Source organism: Onychostoma macrolepis, chromosome 14 (genome assembly GCF_012432095.1).
Source record: "Onychostoma macrolepis isolate SWU-2019 chromosome 14, ASM1243209v1, whole genome shotgun sequence".
Lineage (NCBI taxonomy): Eukaryota > Metazoa > Chordata > Actinopteri > Cypriniformes > Cyprinidae > Onychostoma > Onychostoma macrolepis.
This window is the reverse complement of record NC_081168.1, coordinates 18,138,331-18,163,865: the sequence shown is the minus strand read 5'-3', so window position 1 is coordinate 18,163,865 and position 25,535 is coordinate 18,138,331. Positions and strand designations below refer to the sequence as shown.

General features: G+C 37.4%; 1 protein-coding gene across 4 annotated transcripts in view; it reads left to right on the top strand.

The window, feature by feature from the left end:
- unc5a (unc-5 netrin receptor A) overlaps positions 1–25,535 on the top strand; it is a 202,191-nt gene that overhangs the window by 145,750 nt on the left and 30,906 nt on the right. For all 4 annotated transcript variants that reach the window (XM_058797407.1, XM_058797405.1, XM_058797404.1 and 1 more), the window contains one exon: positions 13,789–13,953. In XM_058797407.1, the coding sequence (XP_058653390.1) occupies positions 13,789–13,953 (165 nt within the window). The remainder of the gene's footprint in view (positions 1–13,788; positions 13,954–25,535) is intronic.

Here is a 25,535-nt window from a genome sequence, read left to right as displayed (position 1 = left end):
TCGTGTTGCGTTACTGTAAATCCTTGTTGTACTCCATGTTGAGTGCATACAATAATCCAAAGAGTACAATAAATACATTTACAAAGTCTCCTAAGTTGTGAATCACCACCTCCTCTTCCAGGACAACGGAGACATTTAGCACACTTGACAGGGCTCTTGAAATGCAACTGTTGATGCTTACTATTCCAATTTTCATTGCAGTTGTGTGGTTCTCCAATGGCTCCGTAAAAAAAATATAAAATAGCAATGTCAATATAAGTCTACATATAACTTCAATAACTTATGCAGCCTGCATTACACAGAGCCACGTCACACAAATTACATCTAAGAGCTCAAAGTATTTGACACTAATATGGAATTAACATATTCAATAAGAACTGAGTTAAATACTCACTGTGAAATTCATAGTGGTTCCTTTTTTACACTTCTGACTCCTGACTAAATGGTGCCTCGTAAGCTCAGACCTAGCAATGGTGGGTTACACTGAGGGGAACAAAAAAAATTGTTAAAGCAGAAACGTTTTCCTTGTGCCTCATACATTTAATATAATAATCATAATGTGAAATAAAAATAAATTAGTTCAATAAATAGTAACTTCAGGTAACCGAGAGATAGAGGTGTGTGACAAAAATTATATCTCAATATTTTCTGGGATTTTATCGATAACAATAATTAGACGGATGATATTTTGTTTTTTTGTTTTTGTGCTGACATTTTAAGGACTACCGTGGACTCCTAAAGTTTTGATATTCTGCATATTCTGTGTGGTGGTCAGTTCACAGCAGTCATAAAAATTAATCTTTTCCAATACGTTTAAATTGAGTTTTACCTTTTATGGGCATTTTTACCTACATAAAGCCATTTTTATAAAAATGTGCATCATCCTTTGAGTCAAATTCTTACATTTTAGTAGTCAATTAGAATAAGACATTTGGGCTGTTACCAAGCAAATGAAATCAGTATCAACAAAATGCATCTTTGCAATGCAGAGGAAACACATAAGCTGCATCTGAAGTGGCATTTAGAAACATTTACAAACTGTTTAATGCAGGACATGAACCATTTAAGCTACAGTTACAACTGCATGAATAATGTTTTGATATTTTAAACATTAAAACGTTGAATACTGATATTTGGAATTATTTAAAAAATGAAAAGATACTTTAAATGTGAAATTAAAACTGCCAGTAGGTGGCAGTCACTGTTAATAAGCGATTGAACCGAATCATTTAAACGGTTGATTCATTCTGGAACGAAACACCGACATGTTGCTCAGAGACGCAAATTGTAATTATTTTTGTTGGTGAAATAGAGCAAAAACATCCAATATTGTGGGCGAATTCCAAACAGCTTTTTTGCGCCATTTAAGGGCACTTCGGGAAGGGGACGCCATTTGTAGGGACGTTCCCAACGAAAGTGAGCAACTGATTCCCTTCATGAAGGGCCCTTCCAGAAGTCCATTAGTGAAGGTAACATGCGATGGTCACTTCACAGAAGTGATTTCCGTTTGTGATCATGTGATCTTCACTTAGGAGATATTGTGATGCATTTTAAAGCGAAGTTGGGGTTTATTTTTACTTTACATACAAACGTAAGTAGAATAAGCAAATAAACTTTTTCTTTATTTTTATGTAATACAAAATATTTTCGTCAGTGATAAAAATATGATTTAAGACTGTATTGTTAGCAAGTTTAGTTTGAAAAAGTTTAATAGTAAATAAGACACAATTAAACAGTATTTGAATAAAATAATAACAATAAGAAGGAATATTTATTTGCAACAACTATTGGAGCGCTGAATGCTACACGCACGTGCAGCGTTGTCAAGGTAACATTTTGTCCGTCATTCCCTTCGCCAAGAGAGTTACAAACGCTTATACAAGACAGTAATGCCCTACACCCTTCAAAGAACACACATCAAGGGCTCTGCCCTTCGAAGGGAGTAGGGCATAGGGATTCTCACTTCTGTTTGGAATTCGCCCTGTGTCTAAAACGTAAGTCCCTTAATATTACCATCTTGTTTATTGAACTGTTGTATAAAATCAATATCACATTTGTAATCATGTTGCTTTGTGGAAGAAAAAAACGTCACTCTTCATGTGATGTTGATTAACCATTTGAAATTATGTAAATATATACAAACCTGATTCCAAAAAAGTTGGGACACTGTACAAATTGTGAATAAAAAAGGAATGCAATAATTTACAAATCTCATAAACTTATATTTTATTCACAATAGAATATAGATAACATATCAAATGTTGAAAGTGAGACATTTTGAAATGTCATGCCAAATATTGGCTCATTTTGGACTTCATGAAAGCTACACATTCCAAAAAAGTTGGGACAGGTAGCAATAAGAGGCCGGAAAAGTTAAATGTACATATAAGGAACAGCTGGAGGACCAATTTGCAACTTATTAGGTCAATTGGCAACATGATTGGGTATAAAAAGAGCCTCTCAGAGTGGCAGTGTCTCTCAGAAGTCAAGATGGGAAGAGGATCACCAATTCCCCCAATGCTGCGGTGAAAAATAGTGGAGCAATATCAGAAAGGAGTTTCTCAGAGAAAAATTGCAAAGAGTTTGAAGTTATCATCATCTACAGTGCATAATATCATCCAAAGATTCAGAGAATCTGGAATAATCTCTGTACGTAAGGGTCAAGGCCGGAAAACCATACTGGATGCCCGTGATCTTCGGGCCCTTAGACGGCACAGCATCACATACAGGAATGCTACTGTAATGGAAATCACAACATGGGCTCAGGAATACTTCCAGAAAACATTGTCGGTGAACACAATCCACCATGCCATTCGCCGTTGCCGGCTAAAACTCTATAGGTCAAAAAAGAAGCCATATCTAAACATGATCCAGAAGCGCAGGCGTTTTCTCTGGGCCAAGGCTCATTTAAAATGGACTGTGGCAAAGTGGAAAACTGTGCTGTGGTCAGACGAATCAAAATTTGAAGTTCTTTTTGGAAAACTGGGACGCCATGTCATCCGGACTAAAGAGGACAAGGACAACCCAAGTTGTTATCAGCGCTCAGTTCAGAAGCCTGCATCTCTGATGGTTTGGGGTTGCATGAGTGCGTGTGGCATGGACAGCTTACACATCTGGAAAGGCACCATCAATGCTGAAAGGTATATCCAAGTTCTAGAACAACATATGCTCCCATCCAGACCTTGCATCTTCCAACATGACAATGCCAGACCACATACTGCATCAATTACAACATCATGGCTGTGTAGAGGAAGGATCCGGGTAATGAAATGGCCAGCCTGCAGTCCAGATCTTTCACCCATAGAAAACATTTGGCGCATCATAAAGAGGAAGATGCGACAAAGAAGATCTAAGACAGTTGAGCAACTAGAAGCCTGTATTAGACAAGAATGGGACAACATTCCTATTCCTAAACTTGAGCAACTTGTCTCCTCAGTCCCCAGACGTTTGCAGACTGTTATAAAAAGAAGAGGGGATGCCACACAGTGGTAAACATGGCCTTGTCCCAACTTTTTTGAGATGTGTTGATGCCATGAAATTTAAAATCAACTTATTTTTCCCTTAAAATGATACATTTTCTCAGTTTAAACATTTTATGTCATCTATGTTGTATTCTGAATGAAATATTGAAATTTGAAACTTCCACATCATTGCATTCTGTTTTTATTCACAATTTGTACAGTGTCCCAACTTTTTTGGAATCAGGTTTGTACATTTTCTGCCCCCATATCTTGAATTTTGTGATCATTCTAAATGCATTTTAATAATAGACTGAATCATGCAGTGAAAGACACTCTAATGCGCACTAGTCTAACCTTCATTACGTAGTGCACTCTGTAGGTGTGTTTTGTTTGGTTTTTGCGAAGTAACATTACTCATAATGTCAAACCCCACATCGTTAAAACAGCAATTACAATATTATCGCAGACGATATAACGTATAGCCTATCATACACCCCTACCGAGAGATCAGTATGAGCTAAACTAGGTTATTATAACGCCAACATGACATGAGAACAGGCGTGAATTCACCATTATTCTGCAAAATACAATGTAATTTATATAAAATGTTTTGTGTCCTAAAGTAAAACGTTCGGAAACTCGGTTTAATTCGTTTAGCGAATACTTACATTAACTTATCAGAGGCAGTAATGTAATGTAATGTAGTGTAAGGTAATGTAATACCCACGTTTTTCGTTTTTATGTTGAAATTACCGAGACCTGCACTCTGCACTGTAAAAAAAAAAAGTTGAGCCAACTTAAAATTTTAAGGCAACCAGCATCAGCAGATTTTTGAGTTTTCTCAACTTGTCATTTTAAGCTTATACAGCAAAAATTTGAGAATCTCCCACAAAAATAAATTGAGCAAACTCAAAAATCTGCTGAAGCTGGTTGCCTTAAAATTTTAAGTTGGCTCAACTTTTAAACATGACTTAATAAAGACAAAGTTCTGTACTCACCATAACTTTGATGATGGAAAATCCGTCTGGAAATAATGTTTTGTCACTCCTCAGCATCGGCTCCGCTCTCTCGCACACAGACATTTGAATTCACTACACCAACGGTTTCTGTCAGGCGCATGCGTACACATGTTTTTTGGTGCAAGGCTCGTTGGGCCAACACAGATTTTTCACTTCTGCTTGATAGATTGGCTGACCACAATTTAATATGTTCGGTGAATGTATATTTTTAATTTTAACTTCAGACCTTCAGATAAAATTAGTACAATGTATTTTTTGTTTGGGGGGAATTTTTGGGAAGCAATTTGTTGAGTCAATGTTTATTTTTCAGTTTCCACAATTTTTCAAAATGTTAATTTTTTACAGTGCGTGACCAAGAGCAAGGGTGAATTATGGTACTTGGATACCCAAGTAATCCATACATACAAAGAAAACAAAACAAATAAGTTCATAAATTAAGTTATGTGTAATGAAATGGAATGACACAGGGAAAAAGTATTGAACACACTTACTGAAATTTATTTAACACTTAGTACAAAAGCATGTTTTGGTAATGACTGCTTCAAGATGCCTCCTGTATGGAAAAACTAGTTGCATGCATTGCTCAGGTGTGATTTTGGCCCATTCTTCTACACAAACACAAACAGTCTTCAAATCTTGAAGGTTCTGCAGGACTCTTCTATGAACTCTGATCTTTAGTTCTTTCAATAGATATTCTATTGGATTCAAGTCAGGTGATTGGCTGGGCCATTCTAGCAGCTTTATTTTCTTTCTCTGAAACCAATTGAGAGTTTCCTTGGCTGTGTGTTTGGGATTATTGTCTTGCTGAAATGTCCACCCTTTTTTCATCTTCATCATCCTGGTAGGTGTTGGGACTGAACCAGCTAATATTAATTTCCACTGACAAGGGGCAGGATTGCTTTCTAATTACTGATTGGCTTTCTATGCCTTGTTGCACCTCCCATGTGTTCAATACGTTTCCCTGTGTCATTCCATTTTATTACACAACTTAATTTCTGAATTTATTTGTTTTGTTTCTTTGTATGGACAGTGGGACAAAAAAGTATTTAGTCAGCCACCAATTGTGCAAGTTCTCCCACTTAAAAAGATGAAAGAGGCCTGTAATTTTCATCATAGGTATACCTCAACTATGAGAGGCAAAATGAGAAAAAAAAAATCCAGAAAATCACATTGTAGGATTTTTAAATAATTTATTTGCAAATTATGGTGGAAAATAAGTATTTGGTCAATAACAAAATTTCATCTCAATACTTTGTTATATACCCTTTGTTGGCAATGACAGAGGTCAAACGTTTTCACACACTGTTGCTGGTATTTTGGCCCATTCCTCCATGCAGATCTCCTCTAGAGCAGTAATGTTTTGGGGCTGTCGCTGGGCAACACGGACTTTCAACTCCCTCCAAAGATTTTCGATGGGGTTGAGATCTGGAGACTGGCTAGGCCACTCCAGGACCTTGAAATGCTTCTTACGAAGCCACTCCTTCGTTGCCCGGGCGGTGTGTTTGGGATCATTGTCATGCTGAAAGACCCAGCCACGTTTCATCTTCAATGCCCTTGCTGATGGAAGGAGGTTTTCACTCAGAATCTCACGATACATGGCCCCATTCATTCTTTCGTTTACACGGATCAGTCGTCCTGGTCCCTTTGCAGAAAAACAGCCCCAAAGCATGATGTTTCCACCCCCATGCTTCACAGTAGGTATGGTGTTCTTTGGATGCAACTCAGCATTCTTTCTCCTCCAAACACGACAAGTTGAGTTTTTTATTTTGGTTTCATCTGACCATATGACATTCTCCCAATCCTCTTCTGGATCATCCAAATGCTCTCTAGCAAACTTCAGACGGGCCCGGACATATACTGGCTTAAGCAGGGGGACACGTCTGGCACTGCAGGATTTGAGTCCCTGGCGGCGCAGTGTGTTACTGATGGTAGCCTTTGTTACTTTGGTCCCAGCTCTCTGCAGGTCATTCACTAGGTCCCCCGTGTGGTTCTGGGATTTTTGCTCACAGTTCTTGTGATCATTTTGATCCCACGGGGTGAGATCTTGCGTGGAGCCCCAGATCGAGGGAGATTATCAGTGGTCTTGTATGTCTTCCATTTTCTAATAATTGCTCCCACAGTTGATTTCTTCACACCAAGCTGCTTACCTATTGCAGATTCAGTCTTCCCAGCCTGGTGCAGGTCTACAATTTTGTTTCTGGTGTCCTTTGACAGCTCTTTGGTCTTGGCCATGGTGGAGTTTGGAGTTGGACTGTTTGAGGTTGTGGACAGGTGTCTTTTATACTGATAACGAGTTCAAACAGATGCCATTAATACAGGTAACGAGTGGAGGACAGAGGAGCCTCTTAAAGAAGAAGTTACAGGTCTGTGAGAGCCAGAAATCTTGCTTGTTTGTAGGTGACCAAATACTTATTTTACAGAGGAATTTACCAATTACGGTAATTCTTTAAAAATCCTACAATGTGATTTTTTGGATTTTTTTTTCTCATTTTGTCTCTCATAGTTGAGGTATACTTATGATGAAAATTACAGGCCTCTCTCATCTTTTTAAGTGGGAGAACTTGCACAATTGGTGGCTGACTAAATACTTTTTTGCCCCACTGTATGTATGTGTTTGTATGTTACTGACATCTGGTGAAAATGTCATGTCAGCAGCACCTTTAGAAATATATTTACTGAAAAAAATGGTGACGTGTTCAATACTTATTTTACCCGCTGTATAACATTAAATACTAAATCATTTTAAAATATTTAAAATATTTTCACACTTTATTCTAAGGTTCAGCTCTCACTATTAAGCAACTATTAACTACAAATTTGCCTCAATAAACTCCTAATTTGCTGCTTTATTAATAGTTAGTAAGGCAATTGTTAAGTTTAGGTAATATTGTCATGCAGAATATTGCAGACATTGTTTCATGAAATATTCCAGTGCTTTGAATGAATGATTCAAGGACTCACTCATAAAGAGTAACTTTGAGTCATTGTTTTTGAATGAATCAACTGAAAGTTATTAAGTGTTAAGTGATAACTGACTTGATAATAATAAAGTCATAAAATATGTAACAAAAATATCAGTTTAAAAAAATTATAAATGCCATAAATGTCTCTGTCACTTTTGTAATAAGTCATGAGTCTAGGAGGTCTTTGGGAAGGTCCCAGTATAGGACCCAGCCCTATTTCATAGATGTAAGCATATAAAGTTGTCCAGGACACTTAAATATTGTGCCAAGCAATACAAAGGTGCAAGACTGCTGAATTTTTTAGAAGATGTTGTGCTTAACCTCTTTTTGGTGTGAAAGTACCCAAAGCCACTTTTTGGCAGGCACTTTGGCCAAGGCAGTGTTTCACATGAAGTATGCTTCTTTAAAACATCCTTTGAATCCCAAAACCCTTTTAGATTCCTGTATTGGAAGACCTGTTGTTTTTTTGTTAATGTTGCATGATGCATTTGAATACAGAATAGAGGCATTTTGACATCATTCTGACCCACTCAGGCCCTGCCCACTCTGGCTCAGAGCCCATGAATCACCAGTAATCTTGTTGTCTCTGTTTTATTGAACATGGAATGTTTAGGTCCAGGTGAGATTACAGATGTGAGTGTTGACTCTGTCTCGTCCCCGCTGATCTGAAAGGTAATTGTGTGCCTCTCCCGCTTGGTTCTTCCTCCCCGCTCAAGGACGAGGCAGCTGGAGGCGTCCAGCATTGGCCATTGTGATTTCGAGTAACGGCGAGTGGAAATTGGGCTTCCTGCAGCCCTTGTAAAGAGCAGTTGGACGCCCTTTAGATGTGCCCTTGACAAGACGTCCAAATAGACCTGCCACTGTGTTATTGTGTTACAGGCACCCTACACTGACACGACACACACACACACACACACACACACACACACACAACTCATAGATATTATCTTAATGGCAGGGAGTCTGAATGGACAATTATTTTCTGGCTTTGGTTTCTTATTATTGCATCTTTCACACGTTAAGCAGGTTTAAGATATGATTGTTGCATCTTTTGAAGGGGAAATTGGCCATCACTGTCTATTTGTGCTTCTCATCACTTCATGTTTGAAGTCAACATGAAATCAAAATTGACACTATTTGTGTGTTCCTGCTCTTATTTTGCACAATTCATCAGTGCATGTTATTACAAAGAAAAAAATACTTTGTCATCTAATAACTTGCAGTACCTCTGACATGAATTTCCTTTTTGTCAGATGTCACCTTTTATTGGTCAGTGCTAACCAACTGGTTAATATTAACTAATAACCAAATAGCTGTTTAAGCATCGTTTTAGGCTGCTGTTGTAGATCTACACAGTAATTTAATATAATTCGATGTAGGGGTGTGCGATATATATCGTCTGCGATAATATCGCAGTTGTTGTTTAAATGATGTGCAATTTGACATTATCGAGTATTTTGCAAAAACCATTCAAAACACCTACAGAGTACAGGCATTCATTACATAAAGTCTAGACAAGTGCGTGTGCGTAGAGTGTGTTCTTTCACTGCACTTTCACTACATTTAGAATGAACACAAAATTAAAGATAATGGGGCAGAAAATGTATATAGGCTATTTTGTACCACTTCATATGGCCTAGTTAGTCAATTTCACACAAAAAATTACCATGATTACAAATGTGATATTGATTTTTTTTTTATTTTTTACAACAGTTCAATAAACAAGAGGTTAATTAAGAGACTTACGTTTTAGACACATTTCCTGTTTTTGCGTTATTTCGACAATAAAAATCACTCCAAACGTTCCTGAATGAATCAATCGTTTAAATGATTGCAGGTTAAATGCATTCATGTCTTGCATTAAACTGTGTAAATGCATCTAAATGCCACTTCAGATGCAGCTTCTATGTTTTCTCTGCATTGCAAAGATGAATTTTGTTGATACTGATTTCATAATTCACTGATTAAATATAAGAATTTGACTCAAAAGATAATGGATACTTTTAGAAAAAATGGCTTTATAAAGGTAAAATGCCCATAAAATGTAAAAATGAGTTTAAACTTATTGGAAAAGATTAATTTATATCAGTGTGAACTGACCACCACACAGAATATGAAGAATATCAAAAACTTTAGGAGTCAGCTGTCCACGACAATCCTTAAGATCCCAGCACAATAACACACTCAGAAAAATATTGTCTAATTATCATCGATAAAATCCCAGATCAAGATATTATTTTTTGTCAATATCGCACACCCCTAATTCAATGTCATAAAGTTCACTGCAACAATAGCAAATTATGACATATTTTACAAAGAGACTTTCAAGGGTGCACTTTGAGCTTTAGCTTCAGTGTACCAATCAAATAAAACCCTGTCTCGTTGGGTACTCATTTTTTTGGGAGAGAAAAAACACCAACAACTTACAAATTACTGTTCATACAAATTATGATTACAATTTTTCATTTAAAAACACTTATTTTCATGCTGTTCCTTGGACAATGTTATGACCTCAAAACACTTTTATCATTGCACATGATTTGTAAGCTAATACATGATGCTTCCATTATATAATTAACTCCATGGCTTTTCTGATGTAGTAAACTTGCTCAGTAGCTCACCTGGTACAGGCGAAAAACGTGGGAATGGGAAGATGCTTGTGGATGGATAAAACTTCCTAAAGACCCGCTTCTTTTTTCTCTCCACTTTAGCGGTGATGCCATTGAGTCTTTTAGTAGACCACACTGAAAGAGATTACAAACGGCTGAGACAAGAAACGCTCGATACCATCTGTTAGGATGTAAACATGCCGACGCTAATCATGCGCCGGCTGCTAGAGGAGTTTCTCAGCGCGGATTTCCCTCGATATCCAGGGCGTTTAAAAATCGATGGTACAGCATTTGGTTTAAAGCTATACTTATATCCATCACCACCTGTAAGCTCTTTCACTAGCTGTGGTAATCATATCAGTATTTTATTTTCCGAGTTGTCCATTCCGAGTTGTGTTGTGGTAAAAATAGTAACAGGTAGCAGCAGCAGCTCACCGAGTGCAACCATTTTACGTCATCAGAATAATGGCGCCCCCCATAGTCCAAAATATGTATAAAACGATGTGATTTTTTAAAAATAACATAAATCTTTAATGGGTTTTCTACTATATATATTTCAGTAAGAGACATCATTTACGTTATATTAAGCCATACAAGTCTTAATACCCAGGGATCCCTTTAACATTATTGGATAGATTTAGAGTAGGGTTTAGTGTAGGTAGTTGTAATGTTATGTTCAAGCGTGATAGAGCATTAACCTTTTAATGCAGTCAGCATAATAAAACATTGCCAGATTCACGTTGATCGGTTTTGGGTAAAACTGAATGCAATTTTAGCACCACTCACTAAACATTTCACTCTGAAAATGTCAATAAAACACGCAATATGCAACAAATGTCACTGCAGGCATGTTTTCCAGTGGGCCTAGGTTGCTTAATAGTGCTCAGGTAGTCCTTCACAATCGACTGCAAGCTTGTCCAGGTTTGTTCTGCTTCAGAATGTCCACTTTTCATAATCCAATCAATTCCCAAGGGATTAAATAAAGCCCTACTATTTTTTTCAACTTCATAAAAATGCTTTTTATTTGAAAACATGTCATGTTATCAAAGTCAAATGGGTTGAGAATGCCGTTTTATGTTGACTTTAATGTCTATATTGCTGCTAGTGTTTTATCTGCAACTCTTTTCTTCTCAGATGAGTCAAGAGACTTCCTCTTAGTTGCTTTGTACAGTTTTTCCAAGAGAAGAAAGAGAATCTTTTCTCCATCTCTTAGCTGTTGATCTCTCATCACCTGCCTTTTAAAATTCATACGGAGAATCAGAGACAGGAACACGCTTCTTATTGTAATGTATTCATTAAGCATCAGTTCCCTGTTCAGTCAGGCTAGTGTGATGATATAAGCCTGCCTTGCTCGCAAATGAGTCCACTCAATGGCAAACAAGGACAATTATTTTATTGCCTCGCCACTCTCCCTGCCAAATGTTTGATCAAAAGCTGTCAGCATCTCTTTTACAGTAGATGCACTCCACACATTCTTTGTTAGTATGAATATCATTCTGTGTCATTTAATGATCTCTCTGTATATTTAAAAATGAAAAACCCACTCTTGTCTGGCAAGCTATGACTAAATAGCGCCTTTATTCACAGCCATTTATGATGGCCGACTCTTCATCTTTCTTATCGCTAAGGCACGCAAGTATTTTATTAGCTGCTTGTTTGGCCAAGCAGTGACCTCACTGTACTGTCAGGGTCAGGTTAGCGGAGCAGAACCACACAGTGAATATGCTATAAAGCCAGGGGTTAATGAACAGCCCAGCGTGTCTGATCCTCGGTCTGTCGAATGGAGTCATCAGTAACTCTGTATCCAAGTACCATAATTCACCCCTGCTCTTGGTCCTGTGAGGGCGCAGCTCAGTGCCCCTAGAGAGCTCATTACCAGAGCTGCTCACATTAGCCCTGTAGTAACCTTCCCCAACCTGGCACAACGTCAGCCCGAATAAGACTTCCAAAATGGCCTCCGGTCCAGCTGACGAATAACGTGGCCATGTGAGAATGAGAAATGGAAATAAAATACTTCTTCCATGGCTTGAGAGGAAATAGGACATTTGAGTGTCGTTAGGCTGGGCACAAACACACATACAAAATTTTCCACCTGCCTTTTATCCTCCTATGGGCTTTTCACACTCAAAATCTGGCTATCGTAGACGTGCTTTAAAATTGTGAATGCAAAGCTCCTTTTTTTTTGTTCCACGCAGACCATTCATGGACTATTCTTGGCCAACCCAGATGATTTAAGATTTGTTTTTATTAATATTTTCATGCATTAAATTGATTAAATGTCAAAAGTGACAGTAAAGACATTTATAATGATACATAAAATGTGTATTTCCAATAAATGCTATTCTTTTGAAGTTTTTTAACAGTAATATTACTGTTGTTTTATTGTATTTTCAAATGTGGTTGATGTGCTGCATATGTGAAACTGCGGCTGCAGAGGCAGCAGATCTGTGTATAGTTGTAGTATATCATAGAGACAGGCATTGCTTCCATCAGTATGACAATACTCAAGTTCCATAAGCTGCATTATTTAATACATCGCAATGTCAAAAACTGTGACTGACATGAGCAGAAGACAGGTATGTAGAGTTTATGCGTACATGTTATACAGCATGTGTGTTGCTGAGATCGGTTAGCTAAAGGTGAAATATTTATAGCTAGCTACCTGAACAACAACAGCTAGTTGAATGGTATCTCCCCTTCAAGTATTGAGATACTCTAGCAGCCAAAAGTTTGGAATAATTAAGATGTTTACATGTTTTTGAACGTAGTCTCTTATGTATATCAAGGCTGCAGTAGTTTTTGCTGCTTAATATTTTGTGGAAACTGTGATACTTTTTGGGGATTTTTGATTAATAGGAAGTTTGTTGATTTTATTTTATTGTTTAATTATTATTATAAATGTCTTACTGTCACTTTTGATCAATTTGATGCACTGTTCCTGAAAAAAAAAAAAAAAAAACTTAACACAAACTTTTAAATGGTAGTGTATCATCCCAGCTGGCACAGGACGTCAATATAACGTCAGGTTGACATTGGACATGACGTCAGATAGATGTTAGATTTTGGTTAAGAATGAGATCGGGTTGACATGAGTATTTGGCATTGACTTAACGTTATATTTTGGTTGCACAACCTAAAAACAATAAATATCAACGTCAGCTGACGTCGGTATTGGACATCAAATAAGCATTGACATTAGAAGTTGAATTGACATCAAATTTTGGTCACCCCAAATTTAACCAAGTATCAGTGTCTTATGATGTTGTGTGCCTGCTGGGATAGTTTCCATAAAAATATTAAGCAGCAAAAACTGTTTTTAACATTAGTAACAAATGATTCTTGAGCACCAATCATATACCGATCACCATATTATAATGATTTCTGATGGATCATGTGACACTGATTACTGGAGTAGTGGTTGCTGAAAATTCACCTTTGCATTACAGGAATAAATTACATTTTAAATGTATATTAAAATAGGAAACATATATTTTAAAATGTAATATTCGCAATATTACTTTATACTGTATTTTTGATCAAATAAATGCAGACTTGGTAAGCATAAGAGACATCTTTCAAAAACAACTTTTGTCCTCCAGTGTCGTTACTGCACATACAGATATTTGAGGTGATCGCATTTATGTTTGTGGACTTAACTTTGAGCATGTTTGTGCCCTAATGTGTGATAGATTGCTAAATATACTTCCTCTGTGTGTATATGTATGTGTGTGTTCAGTGGATGGAGGTTGGAGCGAGTGGAGTAAATGGTCGCCATGCGGAGCCGACTGCACCATGTGGAGGAGCAGGGAATGTACCCAACCTTCACCCAGCACGGGTGGGAAAGAATGCCAGGGGCTGGATCTCCAATCTCTCAACTGCACCAGTGAGCAGTGCCCACAGAGTGAGTACCACCATCTCTGTCCTTTGATTAATCAATCGATTAAAACACAGACTTCCTTTATTGATCACTAAATGTGATGTGAAGCCTGGGATGCATCAGTGAGAGTCCCATTAACTAGTAGACAACAGGAGGGAAGGGCACCTTGGAGGTCTACATTAACACCACGCTTTGTTTAGTATTTCAGGCCGGGTTTGTGTATCGTTGGGTCGTGTTTTTTCACAGGAAGGTCATTTTTCCAGATCAGAGAATCTTGAGTTGTCCAAGGTCTTGATGTCCCCTGGGTTGCATTCCCTCTGTTTATTTTCCAGCTTCTCTTTCCTCACACAACCTTTCCCGTTCCTCTTGTTCATCTGTTCTTTTAATGATTTTAAACCTCTCAGTCCTGCAGTCGCTGTTGCCATAGTACCACAGCAGAACTGACATGGGCGTCCTCAGGAGCGGCGGCGTTATTGCCGCTCTTCCGATGATTGTTTTTGATATCAGAGCTTCTGGTGGCCGTTATCAACTGTTTCTGTGAGAAACGATTGATTCAAACAAATGCCAGAGGGCAGACTATGGAGAAGTCATAGCTTTGTGTGATTTCAGGATGGTTCTGTGTGACTTACTGGGGGCAGAAGAGCTTCTAGACCAAATGGTTTAATGTGTTTTCACAGCTTTACAGTCTTTATGTGCTAAAAGTGTTGCAACTAGAAAAATCCTGCTTGAAATATGTTTGCGTTGGCCAGACAGTGATTTAAAATGCTAAAATTGATGCATGAATTGATTTGTTTGTGTATTATGTTTATAATGCATCACCAAAAGTTTAGGGTTGGTAAGATTTTATGTTTTTCTCTTATGCTCACAAAGGCTGCATTTATATAACAAATGCAGTATAAAAACAGTAGAAATGTAGTTTATGTAGTTTATTATTATTTATTTGAAAGCTAAATTTTTCCAGTATTCAGTCTCACATGATCTATCAGAAATCATTCTAAGATGGCGGACACTGAATAGAAGAAATTGTTGAATTAAGTTGTTATTTTAGTTTTCTTTGTGCAAAAAAAGTATTCTTGTAGCTTCATAAAATTAAAATTGAACCACTGATGTCACATGGACTATTTTAACAATGTCCTTACTACCTTTCTAGACCTTGAACATGGTGGTTGTTTTGCTGTCTGCAGGGTCAGAAAGTGCTCGTATTTTCAAAAATATATTAATTTGTGTTCCAAACATGAACAAAGGTCTTATGGGTTTGGAATGACATGAGTGTGAGTAATTAATGACAGAATTGTAATTTTGGGTGAACTATCCCTTTAACACATTAATTGTGTCAGTGTTGAAGTGTTTTCATTGACTTACTTGCATATGTTTGGCCATATTACAGTTGAATAATTCACCCTGTCTGTCATCCAGAGCGCTTTGTGTGATATCAGCTGTGAGGAACCGCAGTTTAAAGGCCTCCCATAGAGACAGCAGAACAACAGAAAAAGAGCTGCGCTTTTAATGTCTCGCCCTGTAATTTACCCACTGGTTATCATGAAATGTGGTGAGCCGAACACTTGTTCTTTATTAACAGTTAATTTGGGGCCGTTTCACTCCCAGCAGAAATCAGGGACTCGTCTCGGCAACTCGCTTCACGCGCTATTCCGTTTAATCTCGCCACTGCCATGACTGTTGCTGATACGGATCGCCGATAGAAAGAGACAGAGATAAAGAGAGGCAGAATGTGAGCAAACACTCCCATTAGTATATGCACAAGTAGAGGTCAAGAGTGAAGAGTTTGTATTCCTCATGCTGTGAGTCGATACAGTTCTAGAATCTTTAGCTTTTCTACTAAGGGCCACATGGAGGCATGTCCAATCATAGCATCATCTCAAACCTCCCCAGCATATCTGCAGCGTTGAGATTTTACGTGCAAAAAATGCCAATGTTGCAAACGGTAACAACAAAAGACAGAAAATACTGAATATTGCAACCCACCAGCCGAGTCCAAGGCCTAGTTGTTATCATTAGATGTTTATGTTTCTCTGTTCTGGGAGGTTATTAATTGGCCCATATTGCTCAAATTAAAAGCACAGAAGCTGGTACGATGGCAGCCATGGGGAAATTTGCTCAGCTGGGGGTCCGGCCAAGCAGATGGGCATCAAAGTGTTGTATTCTCATTCTCTTGGATCAAAGTGTCTTGGATCATTCAATTGGCATTTTATTTCAGAGTTTTTCTGCACTGTTAACATACAGTACAGTAGTCCCCCTCCAGGATGTTTTTGTTTTTGGGGTTTTTTTGCACTGGGGTCAAATGGCAGTCCTTCCCCTCGTTCTTTAGGTTTTTGCACCTTTCAGATTTTAGTCTGAGCCCTCCCACACGTCATTTACCAGCTCAAACTCTTTAAAGCCCACACTTACAGGCACACTGAATAGGCAAAAATCCTTTAAAATTGGAATGCAGGCCGCAGAAAAATTCTTGTCCCAATCTGTTCTCAGCAGATGTCTCTCGCCAGACAATAGACCTGTTTTATACAGTAATGAGCAGAAAATCCTGCCTGCTTTGGCTACTTTTTTTTTTTTAGCCTTCCTCGGAGGGTTTAATTAGTTGTTAGAGGAAACTCTTGTTGAAATAAAAGTAGCATTTAGTGTCCTCGTAATTCAAGGTGGAGATTGGGCCTTGAGCACCTGCTGTGGGTTAAAAGTACAGAAATCCAAAGCATCTGTGTGATTTGACTGTTTACTTGACTTGAGGATGTGGATATGGTCGAGGAGGACAGGTTGATACTCATGATGTTCCTCTAATAGAATCACTGCTTTTGTTAGGTATGGTATGTTTCTAAATCAAAAGTGTCTCTTAAGTTGGTACTTTTCAAACAATCCTTTAGTCCTAATTGTTAGTGTAATAATAATCTGTGATTTCATGTACTGTTTGGGATGGGGTGGGTGGGCAAAAACATCTAAATCCGTTAATGCAGATGTGCCAAGCAGCAGTACAAGAAATGCCACTTTTTACCAGCGAGTGAAAATCTTTATAATGGATGTATCTGTTGGGGTAGAGTTTCTAATAATAAATATCTTAGGACTCCATAAATATAATTTACACCAAAGCACGCTGTGATGTTTTTGGACTGAATTTCTTTTTTCTTCTAACCGTGTGTATATACAAGTACTTTATAATTACATTCACTTCATAACAATTACTCCATAATAAAAATATTCATTATCAATAAATATTTTTATATGTATGTCTCTGTGTGTGTGTGTGTGTGTGTGTGTGTGTGTATATATATGTGTATGTATATGTGTGTATATATATATATACTGTATATATATTATCCATATTTATTCCATGGTCTGTCTGAATACTAGATTCTGATTGGCTGGCAGGTAGGCAGTAAAATTGTTTAATGCACAGGTAGTTCCAATTTTAATTTAATCACCGTTCTATATTAATGTGCTGCTTTAATTGACGCACACTAACCAATACACATCACTCGCACACAAACACAGAGAGAGAGAGAGAGAGAGAGAGAGAGAGAAGTCCGAGATTACAGATTGCGCAAGTTTTTCCGCGAGTTTTATTAATAAAATAGCCTAGATACTAGATTGTTACATTATATTCCTCAGCAATGAGGTGGTAAAATTGGATTTTTGAAGTAATTAATTGTTTGTAGAGAGAGATGCGCAGACGCAGCACGCAGGTAATACACACACAACTGTCATATCGCTCTCTATCTCTCTCTCTCTCTCTCGATAATTAATTGAAATAAATGCTATAATTCATTCAAATGAATGTGATCATACCGCACTACTTCATCTATGTGTCTGATTTGAAGCAGAATGCTAGAGCTAATGTCCCGTAACTGACGAAAATAACTGTCATTTTTACCCATTCGGTCAAATATTGCGCTGCAAAGAGCAATACTAATTTTAACTTGTCTATGACTTGGCAAATGACCATGGAATAAGCGGGATTCCATGGTCCACAGGATTCCACGCTTCGCACCGGGTGGTTCTTTGCCTCTGCATTGTGCATTTAAAATCCTTTAATGCACGGCAAACCATTGATTTTCCCTTACGGATACACAATTATAGCAATACTGACTTTATATGTTATGCAATTATCTATTTTACTTTGACTTTTTTAAATATTAAATACTAATAAATAGTTATATTTTTATTAGAGGTCGACCGATTCATCGGTTTTGCCGATTAATTGGCACAGATAGTTGATTGCCACAACTATCAGTTATCGGCAAAAATCCATGCCGATAGTTTTCCGGTTTGCAACCGTTGCTGGAGTGGCTGAGAAGGGTCTGCTGGCATTATACAGTACGAGAGTGGCCTCTAGAGGCGGAAATCACTGACAGCACGTGTTGTTCATTTTGACACGTGACACTGAGCGCTGCACAGAGCGGGAAACTCCAGACGTGCATTTAAATACAGCCGACAGAAAAGCCTGCCGCGGAACAAAGCGCCATTCACATAGTTTTCTATTAAATTACATTATATTCTCCCAAATCGTTGTGAATGTACATAATGACTTCACCCTAGGCTATAAATTATGTATTGTGCATTTTTCAGCAAAACATTTGTCTTTCTGTGGCTCTAATAAAGTCTGTATGCTTCATATAGAGAGCTGTAATAGATCACGCGTTCTCTTTCCTCCCTCTGTTTTTTAAACACCGAACCTCAAACTCATTTATGCCACATTGTTCATTCTTGAAGCAAACTTATGTCCGTTTGGTGATTTAAATAAATTGTTTTAGACCGCCACTTGATTTGAACGCAAAGCGTCTGGTGTGTGTGTGTGTGTGTGTGTGAGTGTGTGTTTGTGATACCTCTGAGTTCTCCTAGACGCAGCGCTGCGCTTTTGCACGATGTGTGACTACATTTTTATTTTTTTTGATTAGATAATTATCAAGTGTTAAATAAAAGCAAATAAAGTGTGTGAGTACACATACAATATCCATATGTATGTACTTTTAATGCTATGGCCTTGTATAGATATTTAAAGATGGCCATCTTTAAGCATGACTGTTGAAATGAAATGGTAACACTTAACAATAAGAGTCCATTCGTAGCATTAATGAAAACTGTAGAAGTATTGTTCATTGTTAGTGTTTTCATTTCAACATTCACTATTAGCTACTAATAGGCTACCTTTTTGAAATTTTAAAGTTTCTTCTTTTAACATTAGCAAACTATGAAATAACTGTAATGATCAATATATTAAATAATATTATTTTTATTCATTTACTGAACCATACTTTGTACAGTTGTTGCTTTTTTTTTTTTTAAATAGTAAAGCACTAGCTCTCTTTCAGTATCCATTTTGAAAACTATCGGTTGATTAATCGGTATCGGCCAGTGTGGTCCAACCTAACTATCGGTATCGGTAAAATCCACTATCGGTCGACCTCTAATTTTTATATCATGAATACATGGATTTTTTTATACCAATGCATTGACAATACAAGTAATTTTTTTATACTAATACAAGTATACCAATATATTTCCTGTGAAAATAAAGATAACATAATAACTCATCTATTTTAATATTTCTAAAGACTAGCATTGAGCTTACAGCTAATTAGTTAAAAGGAATATTTTTCCTGGAAGTACAAGGGTGTTGATTCAAAATCACCGTCACAAATATTATTTTATTAAAGGTGTCTATTGTTTGATTTTCACAAATCAGTGGATAGCTACAGTGTGGATGCTCATAACCTCCATTCATCTAGTCAGGATAATTAACAGTTTGGCGCATCGCCACCTGGTGAAATTACACCCAGGTGTTGCTGGGTAAAAAGTGATGATGAGAAGGAAAAGTCATGTTGCTGAATTAATGCAGCCTGCACTGATAATCAGGCTAATTTGTGGAATAGAGTAAATTAAGACATTTAAAAGCACCTTGTTTTTAGCCATTTAGCAATAATGGAAATAACATTGTAACATTTGAGTTCAAATCAGCTCTTCGTCTTTTATAATAAGGGACTAATTCTTTAATACCTACTTTTTCCATTTTGTATTTTTACAGCTGTTACAAGATTCAACAGGTTCAATTTTAGACTTTGATGACCTTATGACCTTCACATTTTTATCTTCATAAATAACCACAAATAACTACCAATTTTGCTATCAATTTCCACCTTTCTTTGATATACGCTTCCCTATAACACCAAATACTAGTGTTTTATAAGTACTAGCACAACACCGACAGACAGCTAGCATAAACTTCAACACTGGATCTACCTGACAGAATCACTACCATCTTAAAATGTCACTGTTGCAAGTCTGAACCTGTTTCTCTCAGCCACGATTGGAGAATTGCAGGTTGTTGGCTGTATCCCACCGTGAGAGGAGGGGAGGCACTCTCTGAGATTTGCCCACAGGCGGAGTTTGGTCCCCTCAGGCCAGACCTGACACCCCGCTGTTAGACAGCACAAGATGTTCGGAGCCCACTCTGTTACACCTCCAGAAACCTGTGTTTCGACACACCTTACATCAGCCTCTGGAACAGCAGGAACATCGCTCGCTCTGTTTTGTGTTGATTACAGGAAAAAAGGAGTAAGGGTGGGGGAATCTGATACCGAAAGCAGTTCGCCTGCCTTTCTCCCCACCGCCTCCACGTGAAGGCGCTTGAAAGCGAGGCAGACATGAGGTGCTGTGGAGGCAGAATACTGCCGCGCGGAATCAGGCAGAATCCATCCAATTATAAAGCTGATTAACTGTGTCAATTAAAGCGTGATGGATGTCTGTTCATTTATTGAGCAGGGCAGAGGAAACGCCAGCCCAGCCTATAGGCAACTTCAATACATCTGTTAGACCTGATAAAAAAAGTTGCACAAGAAGGCTCTGATAAGTGCAAAGAGGTTACCGGGTGAAATAAAGCAGGGAGAGGGGGTGAGGGAGATCGGTTCAGGTGGATAGATGGGGAGTGAAACTTAAGGGACGAATCACATCCAGCATTTTGTAGGAGTCGTAGCCAGTGGTTTGAACATCACGATGCAGCTAATTCAATATAATATGCTATTTCAGCTTATTTATTTAAATATATCAGTTTTATAGCACTTCTTTATGTTGTGAATGGCAATATAATTGAATATAGTAAAAGTAAGTATAAGTATAAAGTAATATAATATCTTCTATCTCTCACAATTGAACGTTTAAAAATATAAAGTGGAAATTGTTTTTTTCAGCAAGTGTAGTTAACTAAACACACACACACATGCACACACACACACAAAACTTATAATTTAACCATTTGTAGCAGTGGTTGGATTAAGTGATATAACACACATTAAGGTATATATTTTTATTTGATTCATATTTTTAGAATGGGTTTCCCTGAGCACTGCAACTTAATGTGTTGGATCATGCATCTGCATTTATAATATTTTATATACAAAAATGGATTAGGATTTATATTTATTCTATTTTTTTGTTTGTTTATTTGCTTGTGTATAAGTAATTATTAGTAATTTTGGTAAATAAATTGACAAAATGTATTTATTTAATATATGTATGTATGTATGGCCACGTAAACATTGCAGATACATTTGGTTGTCAGTTCACCTTTTACTCCTTAATCACGTTCTGTACACACATAATTCACTAAAATACAGGAGTGACAACCGCATTCGGCAATGGAATTAACACCCGAAAAACACAAGTAGTGACAACCGCATTTACAGAAATTCTGCGCAATTTTTTGACACGGGACTATTTGCACTCACAAGCCCTGTGGTAGTGTCAGTGTTGCCAGATCTTCATAGAAAAAAAAAAAAAAACAACAAACAAGCACAAAAAACATTAAAACACCCTAATGCTTTGTTTTACAAAAAAAAAAAAAAAAATATATATATATATATATCATATTCGCAACAGACCACTTTATTAACTCCATAGAGCTAAGACCAAACAACATGCCTAAAAGCGCTTGTAAAACACACTGCAAGACAGCTCTCTCTAAAGCAGCCTCCTGAGCATAGCACGTCTATCAGCTATGCTAAATTCCCACAAGACGCCAAAATGTTGCTATGGTTACAAATCAGCTGTGACTGCTGTTCCATACACACATGGAACGATAATTTATGGGACTAACTCCTGCTTTTAAATGCGGTTGTCACTCCTGAAAATTGTAGTGTATAAGTGGCCTATCTATTTATGTTCTGGCATGAAACTCTAGATTGCGCAGTCCGACAGATCTAATTCAGTGAGACATAATGACATCATTATCACGTCACAGCTGATTGGTTCTCTCCTGCATCTGTAGCCAATGAGCTCGCTGCTCAACATTCAAATACTTGGCTAATCCTTGTGGTAGCAGTTGCAGCGCACTTCAGAAACCCTCCACCTTCCCCAGCTCCACCTGTTTAGATCTGCTACGGGTTGATAATGTATGTTATGGGGGTTATTCATGTTATATGTTCAGCAGCAGTGTTTCTTACATGCTCATAGCAACAGGTTGTGAATTTATTGGCAGTATATTTATAAATATTTTATATTGTATATTGGAGATGTTTGATTGCTCTGAATAAATAAAATGCATCATCATTAATATTAGTATTAATATTAGTTTTTGTTTTTATTTGATTTGGTTATATGAGTGACAACTTGTTAATTTTGTTATATAAATTCACTAAAATATATTTATTTAATATTTATTTAAAAAAATACTGTTTAAACTTTAATTCAAGTGTTGTGAGATTTGATATGTTACCATATCATTTTTAATATTTTCAATAGTTTAACATTTTAACATTTCACTCCATTTATAATTTTATTATTGTTATTTATTTTTTCCTCTCTCCCAGAAATTGCATTTCATGATTCAGTGGAGAGTAAGTTTGCTTCCACTCTGGAGGGTTTTACAGATTTACAGACTCTTCAGCCTTTTTTTCATGCTATTTTCAGCACCTGGAGTGCACACGCTACAGGCACAAACCCAGCCCCCATCGTGTTTTGGTGCGTCGACTGTCAGTTTATGATATCATAAGTCCTCTTAAACCATGACAAAGTCACTTCCCGCAGACATACTTAATGCATCGTCGATACAGAGACGCAAGAGCAATTCCTGTTTGCATGCGCTCAGTCATTCACCATTGACCAGCTGTCACGAAACAAGCCCTGATGTAATGCCACTTCCTGGAGCCCGGCCACCCTCCTGCTTGCACGGTACCATGTCGTATTGACAGAGTCATCAGTCAGTCGCGTTCAACAAAACATGTCAAGACATGTTGCCGATGACCCCCGCGCGGCATTAGCGATACTTTGTAGTCACGTCGGAATAATGGAGCTATATTTAGATGAAATTAACTGGACCAGGCACCTGTTGTCCTGAGAAGTGTAGATTGCATTAAGTAACAACTCCGCTGATGGCAATTAGGGTGTTTATTGCGACTCTGGTGATTAAGAGTGTGATGAACAATTAGAAGACAGCTTAATTAGAGTGATGCAGACTGGCATAATGGTAATTGACAGCCCTGTTTTAATTGTCTGTGTGATTTTGGGCTTTGGGATGATTCTAACTGAATCACTTCCTTTGATAATCTCACTCTCGTTTAGTCCAAACAAACCAAGCAGAGAGTGTGAGGATGTATGTAAGTGTGATCATGACTCTAACTTCCTGTGCAGTTTTGTTCACACTAATGAAAAGTAAATAAAAGGCTAATTAAGGGCTAAAAGGGGGGTTTCAATGGTAAACACAGTATACACAAGAATGATTTTACAAGCTAACACAAATTTTGTAAAATAGAACTTCTGTCCCTTGTATATTTTGCTTTCTGTAAATCTAAACAAAAACACTTGTACTATTAATTTGAATTATTCTATAAAGGTAAACAAATCACTAGTAACCAAATAAGGAATGTTTTCATTCATAGATAGATAGATGGACAGATCCAGTTCTCACCATTAACAAACCATTAACTATGAATTTTGCCTCAGTAAACTCCTAATTTGCTGCTTATTAATAGTTAGTAAGGTAGTTGTTAAGTTTAGGTATTGGGTAGGATTAGGAATGTAGAATATAATCATACAGAATATGTGATTTATAAGTACTAATATGTTAATAATAGGCATGCTAATAAGCAACTAGTTAATAGTGAGAATTGGTCCCTATACTGAAGTGTTACCATAATATTTGTATATCGTTTAAGATGCATTATTTACTCTAAAGCACTGGATAGCAGATATAATTTCTCATCAATTTCTCCCTGAAGTCATGCACATTTGTTCTTGATTTGCCCTCCCATTGACCCCACTTGGAGGTTGTACTATGATGCAGGGCATAATGCTCAGTGAAATGGCCCATATGCACAGCTGTGACTCTACCCCAGAATTCAGGAGCTTTGACTGAGCGATTCCTCTTAGCTTTTAGCTGTCAGTCCACAGAGCATCTAAATAGGCCTGAATACGCCTCTGCAGCTTCTCGTCACAATACAGAGCCACTGGGTCTGTCCCAGCAGTGAGCACAGACACCTCTACCACCCAACAAATCAGCACGCCACAGAGACAACCTTCACAAATCCCATTTCCCACCGACACAATTGATTAGAATAATTTTGGATGTGATTGTCTCTGGGTACTTAGCCATAAAGCTGCAGGCCACAACGAGAGAGGGCACATGAAATTGTGTGGATTCATAAGGAAATCTGCTTTTGTGTCAGAAACACACACACTCTCTTTCCCTGTCTCTCTTTCTCTCTCTTTTTGGAGGGAAGTGTCTTTCAAAATCACGGCCATAAATTCAGCAGCTTGAAGAATGCTGATGTAGCAGGCTGCCAGCAAACACTCCTGTCTTTCCAACTGCAGAACAACCCACTGAAGCACAGATATGATTACCTTTTAAGTAGGCGGCGGTAGGGAAGCTGCACATCTACTGAAATGTTTTCCCAGCAGTTAATTCCCTTACACACAATGCAAGCCAAGTCAGGTTTAGGTAATTCTGTTTGCTAATAATTTTACGCTTGGGGAAAAAAAACACTGGCATCTGGCAAAATTTGGTTAACGTCAGATTACAAAGTAATACATGGGAAGAACAGGTATTTCATTCTTAAATTTACATTGATTATCACTTTACGCTGTTTTAAATCATCTATTCAGGCAAATATTTGGAGTGCAATACTGCATGGCGAGTACAGTATGCAATGCATACACATTACATATTTAGAATGTATACTGACCTCATTTACCTCTGTGTTGTATGCTTGATTCAAATGATCATCCCCAGGTTGTTGTTTTTTTTTTTTTTTGTAAGGTATTTTATGCAGTGTTCTCCTTTGTTTACTGCACAATTTGTTAATTTCATTAGGCCATACAAGAAATTAATACTTTTACGAAGGAGAGATGAAATTGATCAAAAGTGACTCTAAAGACATTTGTAATGTTACATGAGATTTATATTTTAAATCGATTTTTTTTTTTACTTTCTGTTCAAAGAATCAAAGATTTATAATGATCAATGAATAAAATGATCACTGTTTCCACCAAAAAAAATATTAAGCAGCACATTTGTTTTCTACATTGATAATAATAATATCAAAGAAAATGCTTCTTGAGCACAAAATTTGCATATTAGAATGATTTCTGAAGGATCATGTGACACTGAAGAC